Source organism: Cornus florida, unplaced genomic scaffold, assembly GCF_030987335.1.
Source record: "Cornus florida cultivar Cherokee Brave unplaced genomic scaffold, ASM3098733v1 CherokeeBrave_3.0.0_Hap2_Chr04, whole genome shotgun sequence".
In the NCBI taxonomy this organism is placed as follows: Eukaryota; Viridiplantae; Streptophyta; class Magnoliopsida; order Cornales; family Cornaceae; genus Cornus; species Cornus florida.
Window position 1 is genome coordinate 86292310 of NW_026775574.1, and position 17501 is coordinate 86309810.

A 17501-nucleotide genomic window follows, 5' to 3' on the forward strand; every position below is an offset into this window, starting at 1 on the left:
TTTATTTATCCCCGTAAATCGAATGTCAAGATCTATGTACTAATTTTTTTTTTTCGTATAACTGTTAATCTGTTGAATGAAAATTTTATACCTTCTATGTCACTTGAAATTAAAATATAGCAAGATATATTTACCAACACCACTTGAATATGACTGTTATTATTATTATTTGTTGTGAGATTTATATGTACCACTCGCAAGTGCACGAATCTTTGCAGATAGGGTTTACTTGTAAGGGTGTCATACCCAAGGGACTTATGTAAATTAAGTTTGTCAACAGATTTCTTAAATTCCAAAATTAACTTGAAAGTAGGATTATCGAATTTCTCTGATTAATTCTGAATTAACTAAGTAGAAAAATAAACTAAAGAACGATGATTAAATATGATGTAGAAAATAGAGAGAGAGAACTAGAAGTATGACTTCACCACTAACGTCGCACCAATAGTTAATTGCATCAATTTATTGGAGATATATCATATAACATGCATAGAGAATTAATCATGGCTACAAGCACATATTAATTCAGCTAGAAAATAATATAATTTAAAACTAAGCATGAACTATCTTCGATTGGTATAAACCATCTACCGATCTACTTTACTCTAGGGTGTAGCATGGTCTATCTTTTCTAGGCATAATCCATCAAATCTCTAACATTATATTCAGAGAAATACCATTATGTAATCATCTCATTCACAACTACAAGAAACGAATGAGTTGTGTTCAATCATAAGATCAAAATATCTAAGACAAGATAGAAAAATATTTGTAATTGAATTAAAACTTTAAAATCGATTCTTATTGAAAATTCAATCAAAAACCCTATAGATTACACAATCATGCATGATAGAAATTATTCTCCAATAATTAAATACAATCAAACCAGGGTGCTAAGGTAGGGCTACATCATAACCCTAGTAAAGCATTTAGCCGAGCATGACTAGAGTGAAATTCTTCATGGTTGAGGAAGGCATCTTCACCGCCATGGATTGATCCCTTCCTTCTTCTGAATGCTCCTTTCTGATCTTAGCCTCAAGCTCCTCTGTATGATCCTCCAATATTGTAAAGGACCCCCTTTAAATAATAAAAGATCAACCCTAAAGTTTCCTTTCTCATATAGGAGACATATATAGAAATTCTATCGAATAACGACTCCCAAAATTCATATAGATTTCTAGGCTAATTTTGACAAGGTAAACAGTTGTTTTAGGGAAAGCTCGTGAAACACAAAATTGTAGCTCTTCGAATTTCCTATCAACCAATGCTAAAATTTAGCTATTTTGACACTCGAGGAGAGAGAAACAGCCACATTACCAAAACGGGTTAAAATTACCAACTTTGGCCAAAAATCCTTTTTAGAGAAGGATTTTTCATTTTCTTCTTCTTTCCATTCTTATCAACTTATGGCTTCTTTTGGATTATTTCCTAAGTATAATTAGACTTGGATCTTCAATATTGTTCGGTCCCACGGAATGTCATCTTGTAAAGCTCAGAATTACTGGTGTTGACTGATTTTACAATTAAAGCCCTGAAATAAATAAAAACAATAAAATAATGTAAAATCACAAATAAACTATTATTAAGAGAATAAAACATACGAATAGAGGGACTAAAATGTATAACATTCAGCGCCTAGCACGCCTCCAAACTTACATATTGCTAGTCCCATAGCAATAAAATTAAAGAAAACATAAATGCCACTTTCGTGGGAATCACGATTGCATTTAGCGTATGCAACAAGCCTTTTAAACCCCTAGGTTACCCCTAGTGGACGAGTGAAGTCTCGTGAGGGTTTCCAGAGATGATACTCACAAACATACAACACAATTCAATCTCCTGGCAATCAACTCTTTCTCATATCATCATAATAATCAAGGGGAAGACTACACAAAAGTACTTTAAAAATTATCATCTGACTATATTCTTTTGTCCTTAATTTCATACTTCATCCCAATGTTTCCCACACACTTATATAACAAGAAAAATAGCAAAATCAATCCCCAATGTTGTGAAATTTGTGAACTAGCAAATCACATATGTAGTAATGTCTTTTCAATTGAACCTAACTTCTATAACTTCAATTCCTCAGATCCCTTCTCAAATTATTTTTTATGGCAAAATATTATTATTTTTTTATTTTTCTTTATCCTTACCCCCATTTCTTCACGCGAACACTCTATGTATATAAGACATGAGCCCCGATTACTCCATGAAAGGGTTATGAAATATATATATATTTTTTCTTCTGCTTTTTCTTCTTCTTTTTTTTTTTTTTTTTTTCTTGTAATATCTCTGCCATAGTAATAACCGTCAAAGTTCACCAATTCATATCCATCTATAGTTATCAGAATATAACCAAAAATACAAGTACCCATAGATAAAATTCTAGTGTGCATGTGAAATCCATCATGGACCGACAATACTAAAATTCCTATTACACTAGATAGTGGAACCTACATAAAATAAAGCACGAAAATTAGGGATTCAAGACGATCTCAGAAAAGAATTTTAAAAAGTACTTAAGTGTCTTAATCCCCCCAACAATTCTCAAATACTTGAATTAAAGTCAATATGCCAAAGAAATTTTTTTTTTTTAATTTTTAATTTAATTTAAGTACTGGAGTATTTTAATACAACTAAAGTAGATGTTATGCCCCCAAACTGGAATTAGACAGTGTCCTCACTGGGAAAAAATCAAAAGTAAGAAAAATAAGAATTAAAAAGAAAATAAAAACAAAAAACAAAAGCACTTAATAGGATAGCTAAAATGGAGGCGGTGGAGCATCGGGATTAAACCCATTATGGATCATAAGCGCACGCATCGTGTCCATCATTGTTCTTTGATCCTGACGAATCATCCTGTGTTCCTCAAGAATCGTCCTCTGCCCCTGATGGATTTCTTGAACTTCAGATCGGAGTTGGGTCACCTCACCAACCAAATAGTCATAGGGATGCTCATCAGTGTCATCCTCGTCATCACTTGCTGCCTCTTCCATAGGCTCATCATAGGGTTCATCAGCAGACTCATCGTTGATGACCTGTCTAGTAGGCAATTGACTTGGATGAATAGGCAAAACTTGTTCACCCTACACAATTGGGCGAGCCGGCTTTCCAGGTCCTGCAACCACCTTTAATGTCATGTGAGATCGACTGCGATTCCAATCAACCTCACCATAGCAATCATTGCACACAGAAGATAACTCATCGGTAGCAATAGTGTAGCCCTGAGAAATGAGCAGTCGAATAATAAAGAATGGCAAAGGAAACTTCCAATCTTTTTCTTTTTCCGGAGTTTGCTTAATCACCAAATTATAAAAAATTTTAAGCTGCCCATAGATGATTTCTGGAAAAGATACCCAATGGCCAAAATGGATGGCATATAAAGCACGCAAAAAATCTTAATGACGCTTAGATTGATGAGTAAGAGGACACACATTGTGCAAAAGTATGGCATCGACAAACCATAGGTGTAATGGCAAAGACAATTTGGCAGTAGAATAATATTTGGAGCCAGATAAATAATTTGCAGCAAGGCGGCTAATCATTAGTCTAGTGGGGACGTCTGACATCGGAGTGAACATTGACTCCAAATCAGTAGGGCATTGATGTGGACATCCCAAAGCCATGGCAATCGTCGAAGGAGTAATACGAATTATAATACCATCAACGGATGACATTAGTGCTCCCCGTTCATCTAAATTGGAATGAAGATTTTGGTAAAACACCTTGACCAATCTGGGGTACATGAATTTACTAGTCAGCTCAAAAAGGCATTCAGCTTGCCTGCGTCGTAAATCTGCAATGGGCCACTGAGTTTCTGGAACGCATGCATTAAAAAATGCGATGTCAAAACCCATTTCATAATTAAGTTTGCGACCATGCCACCTTTCATCTATGGTATCTCGAAGAGTTGGCTGCCTCATGGAAGATTGAATGGAGCGGCTTGTTGAAGCACCGCCTTGTGTGGCTTTCTTTTCTATGGAAGCCATGGAAAAAGAAAAAGAATTCTTTGAGGCCTTTTGTCAAACACTTGGTGGGCAGCCCCACTTTCTTGCCTTGAAACTTTAATTTCTTCTCCAAATTGGTGCAAACAATATGGGATGGTGAAGAATACAGTTATGGAATAAGGTATAAATAGATGGTGAGGAAGAATGAAGTAAGAAAATTGAGATGGTGAAAGTATTTCTAATGTTGGTAAGAGAGAAATTGAGGAGATTTTTTTTTTATGGAAGTATGGAATCTGGTGTATGGAATGATAGAAGGTGAATGAGGGGTGATGGAATGTAAGTATGGGTTTATGATTGTAATGGGGTAAAGAAGATATAGGATTGGGAGATGGAGTGTGGTGATGATGGCTGTGGGGTAGAGAAATTTGGTTAGTTTAGGAAAAGGAAAGAGAATGTGGGTAGGAGAAAGAAAGAAAGGATCTGGCCAAAAAAAAAAAAAACAAACTGCCGCAGCCTTTGTGAACACCAAGTCGGGCGACCGTCGCCCATGGGTTGGGCTAACGATCGCCCGACACTACTACCTAGTTGTGTATTTTTTTCCACTAGGCGATGGTCACCCATTGCCGAGGGATCGATCGCCCGGAGTTGAAGAATCTGGCCCATAAAAAATTGTTGAAGCCGCGGCTGTGTTAGAAATTTAAATGTCCGAGCGATGGTCGCCCGTGGGTTGGGCAATCGATCACCTGGGCCTACTACTGGAATCCTCATTTGGGCGATGGTCGCCCCAAATCCGGGCAATGATTCGCCCTTTCCTGCTGCTGATCCGAAAATTTTTTTAGACGGCAAACTTCAAAAGGCCTTAACTTTGGCATCAGAGGTCCGTTTTAGACGATTTTTTTTTTTTTCATTTTGGGTATTTTTTCGAGATCTACGCGGTGCAAACAGCCATAGGTGGTTTGGTCAATGTTTGGACCCAAAAAATGCTCCGTTTTGCTCCAATCATCCCTTTTTTCTTCTGAATGCCATGGAATTTTTATTTATTTATTTATTTATTTTTTCCGAAACAAGCATGACTTGTAAACCTGCACAAGTAACTAAAAGCACTACAAAACAAATTAAATCCTCCTAATCTACTAAAACAAAAGATAAAATTAAGGAGAGAAAGAAAAAAAAACAAAAATAAAAATGAAAATCTTATCTACACTTCCTACATTTAACGTCGGTAGGCGACGTGACACCTGGATGATTAAGTGGAGTAAATGGGATCCGTCAAAGTGACGGATTCAACTCCTTCTGTAGGCACAGAATCTTCAATGTACAACTTCAATCTCTGACCATTTACTTGTAGTGTCTTGCCTTTCTTTGGGTCAAAAATAGTGATAGCCCCGTGAGGGGTTACCATTTGAACTTGGTATGGACCATCCCATCTTGAGCTCAATTTCCCTGGAAATAGCTTCAGTTTGGAGTTGAACAACCAGACTTTGTTACTTGGCTCAAAAGATTTTCTCACAATGTGCTTATCATGAAACGCTTTGGTTCTAGCTTTGTAAATTCTTGCGCTTTCGTAAGCATCATTGCGAAGTTCTTCTAATTCACTTAGCTGTAACTTCCTCTTGGCCCTAGCTTAACTCATATCAAAGTTTAATTTTTTCACGGCCCAAAAAGCTTTATGTTCCAATTCCACAGGTAAATGACATGCTTTCCCGGAGACCAATCGATATGGCGACATCCCAATTGGTGTCTTGAATGCTGTACGATACGCCTATAAAGCATCATTGAGATGCAATGACCAATCCTTTCGATCTGGTCGAACCGTCTTCTCAAGGATATGTTTGATCTCGATTTGAAATCTCTACTTGACCGCTTGTCTGAGGGTGGTAAAAAGTACCTACCTTGTGAGAGATGGAATATTTCTGAAATAATATTCGAAGAAAGCAATTACAAAAATGCTTTCCACCATCACTGATTACTGCCCTTGGCATTCCGAACCGACTAAAAATATTGCTTTGAAGAAATTCAACCACCACCTTGTGGTCATTAGTCGTTATTGCCACTACTTCTACCCACTTGGAGATGTAATCCACCCCTACCAAAATATACTCCTTACCATGTGACATCGGGAATGGCCCCATGAAATCAATTCCCCAGACATCAAAAATTTTAATAATCAGAATTGAGGAGAGAGGCATCATGTCTCTTTTTGTAATGGTACCTAGCCGTTGACATCAATCACAGGCCTTGGCAAACTTGTAAGCATCTTTGAACAAGGAAGGCCAAGTTAAACCACTCTGAAGAATCTTTGTTGCTGTCTTCTTCCCACTGAAATGGCCACCACAAGTAAGTGTGTGACAAAATTTCAGAACACTTGGAATTTCATTATCTGGCACACAGCGACGAATAATTTGATCCAAGCAGTACTTATATAACTGTGGATCCTCCCAATGGTAATATTTCACTTGAGAGAAGAACCTGTCTTTCTCATGTTTGGTCCAATTAGACGGAATTCTTCTGGATGCCTTCTAGTTTACAATATCAGCATACCATGGTGGATTCTCCTTCTGAAATTGAAATAACTGTTCATCTGGGAATGAATCATGAAATGGAAGAGTACACGATGAATCTACCAAAATTCGGGATAAGTGGTCTGCCACCACATTTTCTGAACCATTCTTGTCTTTGATTTCTAGGTCGAATTCTTGTAGCAATAGAATCCACCTAATCAACCTTGGCTTGGTGTCCTTTTTGTTGAGTAAATGTCGAAGAACTACATGATCAGAAAACACAATAACTTTGGAACCCAACAAATAAGAGCGAAACTTGTCCAAAGCAAAGAAAACTGCCAATAATTCCTTTTCAGTAGTGGTATAGTTCAATTGTACCTCTGTTAAGATCTTGGTTGCATAGTAAATTACTTTTGGCAATTTCTCAATTCACTGGCCTAAGACGGTGCCCACTGCATAGTCTGACGCATCAGATATAATCTCAAAAGGAAAAGACCAATCTGGAGCATGCATAATGGGTGCAGAAGATAGTAAAGAGCGAAGTTGGTCAAATGCCTTTAGACACTTTTCATCAAAGTGAAAAGGAACATCTTTTCCCAATAAATTGTATAAGGGCCTTGCGAGTTTACTGAAGTCTTTGATAAAACGTCTGTAAAATCCCGCATGGCCGAGGAATAATCGCACTTGTCTCACCGATGATAGGGGAAGAAGATTAGAGATAAGATTGACCTTAGCTTTGTCTACTTCAATTCCTCTCTTGGATATTATATGGCCAAGGACAATTCCTTCTTGCACCATAAAGTGACTTTTCTCCCAACTTAAGATTAGATTCTTCTCTTTACATCGTGAAGAACAAGCACTAAATTCTCCAGGTAATTATCGAATGAAGACCCAAACACCAAGAAGTCATCCATGAAGACTTCTAGAAAATTTTCAATCATATCAGAGAAAATAGCCATCATGCATCTCTGAAAAGTGGCTGGTGCATTACAGAGTCCGAAAGGCATACGGCGATAGGCAAAAGTACCATATGGACAGGTGAATGTTGTCTTCTCCTGATCGTCAGGATGAATGGCAACTTAATTGTATCCAGAGTACCCGTACAAGAAGCAATAAAATTTCTTCCCTGCCAGTTTCTCCAATATTTGATCAATAAAGGGGAGAGGAAAGTGATCCTTCCGTGTCTTCAATTCAATTTACGGTAATCTATGCACACTTGCCAACCTGTAGTAGTACGTTAGGGAAGTAAAATACCTTCAGAATTTTTCACCATAGTGATCCCAAATTTCTTTGGAACCACGTGAATCGGGCTCACCCATTGACTGTCTGAAATTGGGTAAATAATGCTTGCATCAAGTAACTTGACTACTTCTTTTTTCACCACCTCTTTCATATTTGGATTTAATTGCCTCTGTGCTTCTTGCGAAGGTTTGGAGTCCTCTTCTAAGAAAATTCGATGCATACATACCGAGGGATCAATCCATTTGAGATCAGCCACACTCCAGCCAATAGCTTCTCGATGGTTGGCTAGTACTTCTAATAATTTCTCCTCTTGTACATCTGATAACTTTGCTGAAATAATCACTGGAAGAGTACTTTCTGGCCCAAGAAATGCATACTTCAGATGAGAGGGTAACTGCTTTAGCTCTAGCTCTGGCGGACACTCCAAATATGGTATAGGTGGTTTACTTGACAATTGTGGAAGTGGCTCAATAGGAATCTTCCATGGTGGAGTGTTGGGCATACACGCCACATCCAGCAGGGCATGTGATACCCCTCGGATCCGAGACATGGGTTGATCAGGCCCAGGCCCAAACCCGAGGGAAATCAAACAATTAAAGTATTTTAAAACGAACACAGATGGAAAAAAAATGAAATAAGAATAACTATTAAAAGCTGAACAGAATACTAATATAAAATCCTCAATAGCCTGATAAAACTTAATAAAATCCAACTTCCAAAACTTCCATGAATTACAACTCGGGAATCCATCTAGTGGACCCCTAAATAAAAAATCTCAACTGAAACGTAAACAACTGACATAAAACCAAATACTAAAATATGGAAGGACATCCTACGTCGTCGATGGAATGAATGATAATCCCTGCATAGCACGATCAAGCCTAAGACTGGAACCGTCCGATGCCTGAAAAATAAGAGTGAGTCAGGCCCACGAACAAGTTCTAATCTAACTGCAATCCATACAGTGACCCGATACGCAGATACACCTAAATACCTCACAATATCTATCTAGTCCATAAATAAATATATCCACACTAGAGGACCTTCACTGGACTATAATGGGGTCTCAACCTGAGTAGAAGGCAACATGCAAAAACGCACCCAAAGGTGGGCATGAATACCTAGACCTAACAGGGTACACCTCAACCATCATATCCAGCTATGCATCCCAATGCATATACGCTCCCTAACCAACGATTCTGAGACTCATGCCCATATCGTGGTGCTATAACATATATATAAAGTCCGTCTAACCCAAGGTATGCCATTTTATTGTATATTGAATTGACATAAGAATTTTAATCCAGTTTAGTCATTCAACTTAATCAGTCGATCTGACTTAAACACAACCAACATTTAATCCAGGTAGTCATTCAACTTAATCAGTCGATCCGACTACACACAAACACAATTAATCCAGATAGTCTTTCAACTTAATCAATCGATCTGACTAAACAAGGTTTAGGATTCAATATTTTACAATCCTTCCCTTAAATCCAATAGGTTAGGTTTATGCATTTTGAGCTAAACCATCCCTAGTATGACACCGTCCCATACTGGTTCATACCATCCTCCACAACCATGTAATTGACAGAATCTATCAATTCAGCAATTAAAATTCCACATATATATAATCCAAAACCAATATCCAAGTAATTGCAGGAAAACATTTAAAGTTCAGCAATTAAATTCAAGCATTAAACCATATAGTTGCAGATTGTGATTTCATAACTCAACAATTAACATCCAGATATGCATAGATCAAATCTAATATATCATTGACTCTATCACACATTTAAAATCTATTCTATAATCATATTATAGTCCAATAAATTGTTAAAATTATTTTAAGCAATTTAGTTCCTTCCATCCGGTAACAGCGTACTAAGTTGTATACTTGTACCCTGTTTTATTCCTTTTAACACAGGGCCATACACTAATCCATAAGTCTAATTTGTTAACTAAAATACTTCTCCGTACATCTAAAACTTAATTTAGAATCATGCTTTAACACCCTAGAGACACTTGAACCTAGAGTGCTCTGATACCAACTGTGATACCCCTCGGATCCGAGACATGGGTTAATCAGGCCCAGACCCAAACCCGAGGGAAATCAAACAATTAAAGTATTTTAAAACAAACACAGATGGAAAAAAAATGAAATAAGAATAACTATTAAAAGCTGAACAGAATACTAATATAAAATCCTCAATAGCCTGATAAAACTTAATAAAATCCAACTTCCAAAACTTCCATGAATTACAACTCAGGAATCCATCTAGTGGACCCCTAAATAAAAAATCTCAACTAAAACGTAAACAACTGACATAAAACCAAATACTAAAATATGGAAGGACATCCTACGTCGTCGGTGGAATGAATGATAATCCCTGCATAGCACGATCAAGCCTAAGACTGGAACCGTCCGATACCTGAAAAATAAGAGTGGGTCAGGCCCACGAACAAGTTCTAATCTAACTGCAATCCATACAGTGACCCGATACGCAGATACACCTAAATACCTCACAATATCTATCTAGTCCATAAATAAATATATCCACACTAGAGGACCTTCACTGGACTATAATGGGGTCTCAACCTGAGTAGAAGGCAACATGCAAAAACGCACCCAAAGGTGGGCATGAATACCTAGACCTAACAGGGTACACCTCAACCATCATATCCAGCTATGCATCCCAATGCATATACGCTCCCTAACCAACGACTCTGAGACTCATGCCCATATCGTGGTGCCATAACATATATATAAAGTCCGTCTAACCCAAGGTATGCCATTTTATTGTATATTGAATTGACATAAGAATTTTAATCCAGTTTAGTCATTCAACTTAATCAGTCGATCTGACTTAAACACAACCAACATTTAATCCAGGTAGTCATTCAACTTAATCAGTCGATCCGACTACACACAAACACAATTAATCCAGATAGTCTTTCAACTTAATCAGTCGATCTGACTAAACAAGGTTTAGGATTCAATATTTTACAATCCTTCCATTAAATCCAATAGGTTAGGTTTATGCGTTTTGAGCTAAACCATCCCTAGTATGACACCGTCCCATACCGGTTCATACCATCCTCCACCACCATGTAATTGACAGAATCTATTAATTCAGCAATTAAAATTCCACATATATATAATCCAAAACCAATATCCAAGTAATTGAAGGAAAACATTTAAAGTTCAGCAATTAAATTCAAGCATTAAACCATATAGTTGCAGATTGTGATTTCATAACTCAACAATTAACATCCAGATATGCATAGATCAAATCTAATATAGGATTGACTCTATCACGCATTTAAAATCCATTCTATAATCATATTATAGTCCAATAAATTGTTAAAATTATTTTAAGCAATTTAGTTCCTTCCATCCGGTAACAGCGTACTAAGTTGTATACTTGTACCCTGTTTTATTCCTTTTAACACAGGGCCATACACTAATCCATAAGTCTAATTTGTTAACTAAAATACTTCTCCGTACATCTAAAACTTAATTTAGAATCATGCTTTAGCACCCTAAATTGTCAAATTAAAACTAGACAATTTATTACCTTCCGGCCATCAACCGCATAGAAAGTTCACTAATTTTCTACTGTTTGTCCCATAGACTTAGAGGTCAATTTTAATCAATTTATGGTCTTAATGAAACCCAAAATAAACTATCTAATCCCTCTGTAAATTCCCAGAGGTTTCAAAACAATTCCAATGCTCCAACAGTAGCAGGTAATTCGTAATAAAAAAAAAATCAAAAATGAAATTACAAGAGAGCCTGCTCAATTTTTGGAAAGAGCAGGCTCTTTTAGAGCCTTGAGCCGGCTCCATTTCTTCATGGAGCCGGCTCTTTACCTAGAAAAGATGAGGGAGCTGGCTCCCTCATTCCATGGAGCCGGCTCTCTCCCCTTCTAAGAGCCGTCTCCAACCTTTGCAATTCCTGCGACTCTCTGCTTTGCTTCCGGTCACTTTCCACCTCTACCAGCCTTTCTGTTTGGCTTTAACACTGATTCTAAGAGTCTTATTAACCCCCATTAACATCTCCATGGTTGGTTTAAAGTAAATAAAAGCAAGCACAGCAAACCAAGTTACAACAGAACTGATCATGCTTTAAGGAACAAAACTGGAACAGATAAGAACGAATGTATTTCAGACCAATTTCTCAGTCAACAGATAGTGCAAGTTTAGCATATAATAATCATGCAAGATCAATTTAAGACTCAATTAATTCCCTAGAGTCTAAAATTACAACCGGACTAATAAGCTTTTCCAAGAAAACTGAAAACAGAGATGTACAAATTCTGTAATAGATTTGATTACAACCTAAACAGATTATCAGTATCATACCATTAACATGTAAGTTTTTAATTTATAATTTATTTAACCCTAGAGATTACCTAGGTGCACAGAACACAAGTCAGAGAGAGAGAGGAAGAAAAGAACTTGCCTATTCAGCCCTTGCTTGTTCCGGCAGCACAACCCTCTATCCAACCTTCTTCTGGTTCTAGGTAGTCCACCACCACTACACCTCCTTGGTCCTCCCTATTCTTCCCTTGACAAACCTTACAATGCTCTGTCCTTACAAAATCCCTCTCTGTTTTCACTTTATAACTTTGAGACGTGACAGAGCTTTTGGTAATTTTAAAACCCTAGGCTAAGACATAACAGAGTATTTATAGGCTTACCATTAAAACCCTAATCCGTGTATAATTATAGACAGAACCCTAATGTAGTCGGCCCATAACAACACCTACGTTTTAAAACAGTGTCGGCTACATACGTGAATTCCATTATACAATTAAAACTATACCCTAATTTAATAACTAAAATCTTTAACTTAACTTCCTTAAATAAATAAAAGCCAAATAAAAATACAACTAAATAATTAAAGACAGAAAATACATATCATAAAAAATATAATTTACCAAATAAATCAACTAAAATAACAAAATCCAATTAGGTCAAATAAATCAAACAAAATAAGCAATTAAACAACTAATTTAATAAAATGCACACAAATAATTTAAATTAACAGCAATCAATCAATTAATCAAATAAAAACACAATTTAAACAATTAATTAAATTAAAATACTATTTAAACAATACATTAAATACCAGGAATATCCTTTTAAATCTAGGGGTATTACAGGGCATTCACCTCTTCAATACTTTTCTCAACATCAAATGATTCAGCATCAAAGTAAGATAGACATGCTTTTAGTGGATCTTTTGTCAATGCAAATGGGGTCATTTCTTCAACACATTCATCGATGGCATTGACTAGAAAACAATCATTATTATCTGAAAGGCATTGACTGGCATTGAAAATATTTAAGCGCACCTTCATATTACCAAAAGATACGTCCATGACGCCTGTCCTACAATTTATGCTTGCATTTGCTGTTGCAAGGAAAGGACAACCAAAGATCACAGGAATGTGCCTCCTTGGTTCCGGAACGGGCTCGGTATCTAGCACAATAAAGTCAACTGGGAAGTAGAATTTATCTACTTTGATAATCACATCTTCGATAACACCACGAGGCTGTTTAGTTGACCTATCTGCCAATTGGAGAATAATGCAGGTAGACTTTAATTCTCCTAATCCGAGTTACAAGTAAACCGAATAAGGAAGAAGGTTTACACTTGCACTCAAATCTAAGAGAGCTCGCTCTACTTAATGATTCCATATTTTGCATGAAATTGTTGGAGCACCTGGATCTTTGAATTTTGGAGCAGTGCAGTACTGGATTATGGAACTAACTTGCTTAGTTAATAGCACCTTCTTGGGAATATGGCTACTTGAACGCCTCTTCAGAGTACACATATCTTTCAAAAATTTAGCATAAGCTGGAATTTGCTGAATTGCATCAAGCAATGGGAGATTAATCTTCACCTGTTTGAACATCTCCATTATGTCCTAAAGTTTACTTGCTTATTTTGCTGCCTTTGATGTTTCTTGTAGTCTCTGAGGGAATGGCACAACAACATGCCTTTGTTCTAGAGATGGCTCAGTAATTGGAGGTACTTCTTGTGCTTTTTCATTCCGCTCCTTTTTCTCTTCAAGTTTTTTCTTCCAATTTTCATCCTTCTTTGCTTCCTCTTCTTCCAACTTATTTTCAACTCTCTTACCACTTCTTAGAGTAGTAATTGCTTGCACTTGTTCATGGCGAACTTCTTGGCCAGTAATGTCATCAATTATACGCACACCTCTTGGATTAGCTACTGGTTGACTAGGAAGCTTGCCATCCTCTCTTCTGTTCAAGGCTTGAGCTAGTTGGCCAACTTGAGTCTCTAACTTGGTAAGGGATTGAGAATGAGACTGAACAAGTTGATTAGTTGGCTCTAACTGCTTTGCCATCATTGCCTCGAGCATTGATAAGAATTGTTGAGGTTGACTGAAGGCATTCATAGGAATGAATCCTTGAGGATTTGAAGTCTGAACTGGAGATTGAAAATTGCCTTGCACTTGAGGTACTTGAGGTGGAAGAGCTGATGTCCTTGTGGCTGGATTTCTCTATAAGAAGTTAAAACGGTTTCTCCAAGCCAAATTGTAAGTGTTTGAATACATATTATTCCCTCCGAGCCTTTCATATGTAGCATTAACTTGCTCTTCTGGAATTTCTGAATATTGAGATGCACTTGGACAAATGGACACATGGTGAGTTGGACTGGAACAGAAAGAACACACTTCAAAGCCTTGAACATTAGTCGCAGGAGGAATAAAATTTGACTGTGAAGTCATCAATTGACCAACCTTCTTAGTTAATGCCTTAATTTGGCTCACTAGCCCTTGATTTATCCTTACTTCATTCACACCTTCTGCTCTCCTCAATATGGTAGGAGGTCTTGCTACTGGAGGTAAGACATGTTGTGTAAAATTATCAGATATATTTTTGAAGAGCTGCCATGCTTCCTCTACACTTTTCAACATAAAATTTCCACCACAAGAGGCATCCACCATATACTTTTGTGCCTCATTGAGCCCCTTATGAAAGAAGTTGACAAGTTGCCATTTTGGCATGTCATGATGAGGACACTTCCGAAGGAGGTCTCTGAATCTTTCCCAAGCCTTATGAAAAGGCTCGTCAGACCCTTGAGCAAAACGAGTAATAGCATCTCGATATTGAGTAGTTCTCACCATGGGGAAGTACTTGTTTAAAAACTTCTGTTACAATTCAGCCTATGTAGTAATGGTGTCGGCTAGCAATGAATTAAACCAGTCCTTCGCCTTGTCCTTTAATGAAAAGGAGAAAAGGTGTAGCTTGAGCACATCATCATCAAAACTCTGAATTTTTATTGTTCTGCACACCTCTGCAAAGTCATCCAAGTGCCGGTATGGATCCTCTTTTGATAGGCCGTAAAAAGAAAGTAGTAACTGAAGAGTACTGGCCTTAATTTCATAATGAGGGACCCTCACTTGAGGATATCGAACTGCAGATGAAGAGTTGTATGCACCTGGTTCGTAGTGATCCTTCAAACAGTGAACTATTTCTGTAATTGGTAATAAATCCGCCATCTATTATTTCTTCAAGTTTCTGAGAGTTCTTTCAATTTCTGGGTCTAACGGAAGCTGAGGGAGTGACAAAGAACGTCTTCCAAGCATATAATGTCACCTACAATAATTAAAAGAAAATAGTATCAAAACAAAGAAGTAAAATAAATAAAATAAAATAAAATAAAATCCTAAACTAAGATCCTAATTGAAATTAATTGTAAAATTTAATATTATCTGTCAAGAACTAAAACAAGTTCCCAGCAACGGCCCCAAAAACTTGTTGTGAGATTTATATGTACCACTCGCAAGTGCACGAATCTTTGCAGATAGGGTTTATTTGTAAAGGTGTCGTACCCAAGGGACTTGTGTAAATTAAGTTTGTCAACAGATTTCTTAATTTCCAAAATTAACTTGAAAGTAGGATAATCGAATTTCTCGGATTAATTCTGAATTAACTAAGTAGAAAAATAAACTAAAGAACGATGATCAAATATGATGTAGAAAATAGAGAGAGAGAACTAGGGGTATGACTTCACCACTAACGTCGCACCACTAGTCAATTGTATTAATTTATTGGAGATATATCATATAACATGCATAGGGAATTAATCATGACTACAAGCACATATTAATTTAGCTAAAAAAATAATATAATTTAAAGCTAAGCATGGACTATCTTCGATTGGTATAAACCATCTACCTATCTACTTTACTTTAGGGTGTAGCATGGTCTATCTTTTCTAGGTATAATCCATCAAATCTCTAACATTATATTCAGATAAATACCATTGTGTAATCATCTCATTCACAACTACAAGAAGCGAATGAGTTGTGTTCAATCACAAGATCAAAATATCTAAGACAAGATAGAAAAATATTTGTAATTGAATTAAAACTTTAAAACCGATTTTTATTAAAAATTCAATCAAAAACCCTATAAATTACACAATCATGCATGATAAAAATTATTCTCCAATAATTAAATACAATCAAACCAGGGTGCTAAGATAGGGCTACATCATAACCCTGGCAAAGCGTTTAGCCAAGCATGACTGGAGTGAAATTCTTCATGGTTGAGGAAGACATCTTTATCATCATGGATTGATCCCTTCCTTCTTCTGAATGCTCCTCTCTGATCTCAGCCTCAAGCTCCTCTGTATGATCCTCTAATATTATAGAGGACCCCCTTTAAATAATAAAAGATCAGCCCTAAAGTTCCCTTTTTCATATAGAAGACATACATAGAAATTCTGTCGAATAAGGACTCCCAAAATTCCTGCAGACTTCTAGGCTAATTTTGACAAGGTAAACAGCTGTTTTAGGGAAAGCTCGTGAAACACAAAATTGTAGCTCAGAATTACTGGTGTTGACTGATTTTACAATTAAAGCCCTAAAATAAATAAAAACAATAAAACAATGTAAAATCACAAATAAACTATTATTAAGAGAATAAAACATGCGAATAGAGGGGCTAAAATGTATAACATTCAGCGCCTAACATTATTATTATTATCTTATATGCTAGCATAAATTGAATATTATGTATTTGTTAAACACCGGCACTGTGTACGAATATGACATTATTTTATGGATAATGCTTAGCTACACATCAGTTTTAATAATAAAATAATTCACATCCTCCTGTATTTTCTCGGATCAATCATTGAATAAACGTAGGTTATTTTTTTTATTAAAACTGATGTGATAAATTATTATTGGAACATACAAGGAATGAGTAGGGTGAAATTATTCACCAGTGAGTAGCTAAGCATTATCCTTGTACTCAACCCTAATGTGTTCCAATAACAAAATAACACATTAGTTTTAGTAACAAAATCAGCAAAATAATAATAAAAAAAAAGGAAGTCTGATCGACCAGTTTTAATTGAGTAACTCTTTTCTCTCTCCTCTTTTATCGATTCCCAACCCACGCCCTTCTCTCTCCATTGTTCTTCTTCCTTTTTTTTTTTTTTTTTTTGCTCAAACAGTAAGCCTTAAAAGCTACTCACTGGTGAACTCGATTACAGAGTATTGCAAAATTTTGAATGTGAACTCGATTAATCTCATCATTGTCATGTTCACTGATACTAGGAAGGGTATTCAACACATCATTGGTCTTGATGTAACCATGAAATTTAATCATCTCCAATCGTTTATTGATCATACTATCCATGAACCCAAACAACATCCCATGATGAATCTCCATTCTACTTCTTATACCTTGTAAATCAAACTTTCCGAGGACAGGGAAGTAATCAGCCAAATTGGGTTTTCCAGCCTCTTCAATCCAGTCC

At 36.5% G+C, this 17501-nt stretch overlaps 2 protein-coding genes across 2 annotated transcripts; both read right to left on the reverse strand.

Annotated features, from left to right (window-relative positions):
- Nucleotides 1-7275: 7275 nt before the first annotated feature.
- Nucleotides 7276-8195, reverse strand: LOC132305272 (uncharacterized). Its single transcript, XM_059802940.1, has 2 exons — nt 7706-8195; nt 7276-7529 (listed from the first exon to the last, which is right to left on the reverse strand). Exons 1-2 carry the CDS (start codon nt 8193-8195, stop codon nt 7276-7278), a joined length of 744 nt encoding a protein of 247 aa, XP_059658923.1.
- A 5449-nt stretch (nt 8196-13644) lies between these two features.
- Nucleotides 13645-14853, reverse strand: LOC132305273 (uncharacterized). The gene is made up of 2 exons (XM_059802941.1): nt 14317-14853; nt 13645-14226 (listed from the first exon to the last, which is right to left on the reverse strand). The coding sequence occupies exons 1-2, from the start codon at nt 14851-14853 to the stop codon at nt 13645-13647; spliced, it is 1119 nt and encodes a 372-aa protein (XP_059658924.1).
- Between the last annotated feature and the right edge of the window lie 2648 nt (nt 14854-17501).

Bases quoted from the DNA above. Each gene is read 5' to 3' on its own strand.
- LOC132305273 (XM_059802941.1), bottom strand. From the start codon at position 14,853: ATGGTGAGAACTACTCAATATCGAGATGCTATTACTCGTTTTGCTCAA. The intron at 14,227-14,316 runs GTTAATGCTACA...AACTTCTTATAG, and splicing joins CAGAAATTCCAGAAGAGCAA to AGAAATCCAGCCACAAGGAC.
- LOC132305272 (XM_059802940.1), bottom strand. From the start codon at position 8,195: ATGCCCAACACTCCACCATGGAAGATTCCTATTGAGCCACTTCCACAA. The intron at 7,530-7,705 runs GTATTTTACTTC...GATACAATTAAG, and splicing joins TATGGTGAAAAATTCTGAAG to TTGCCATTCATCCTGACGAT.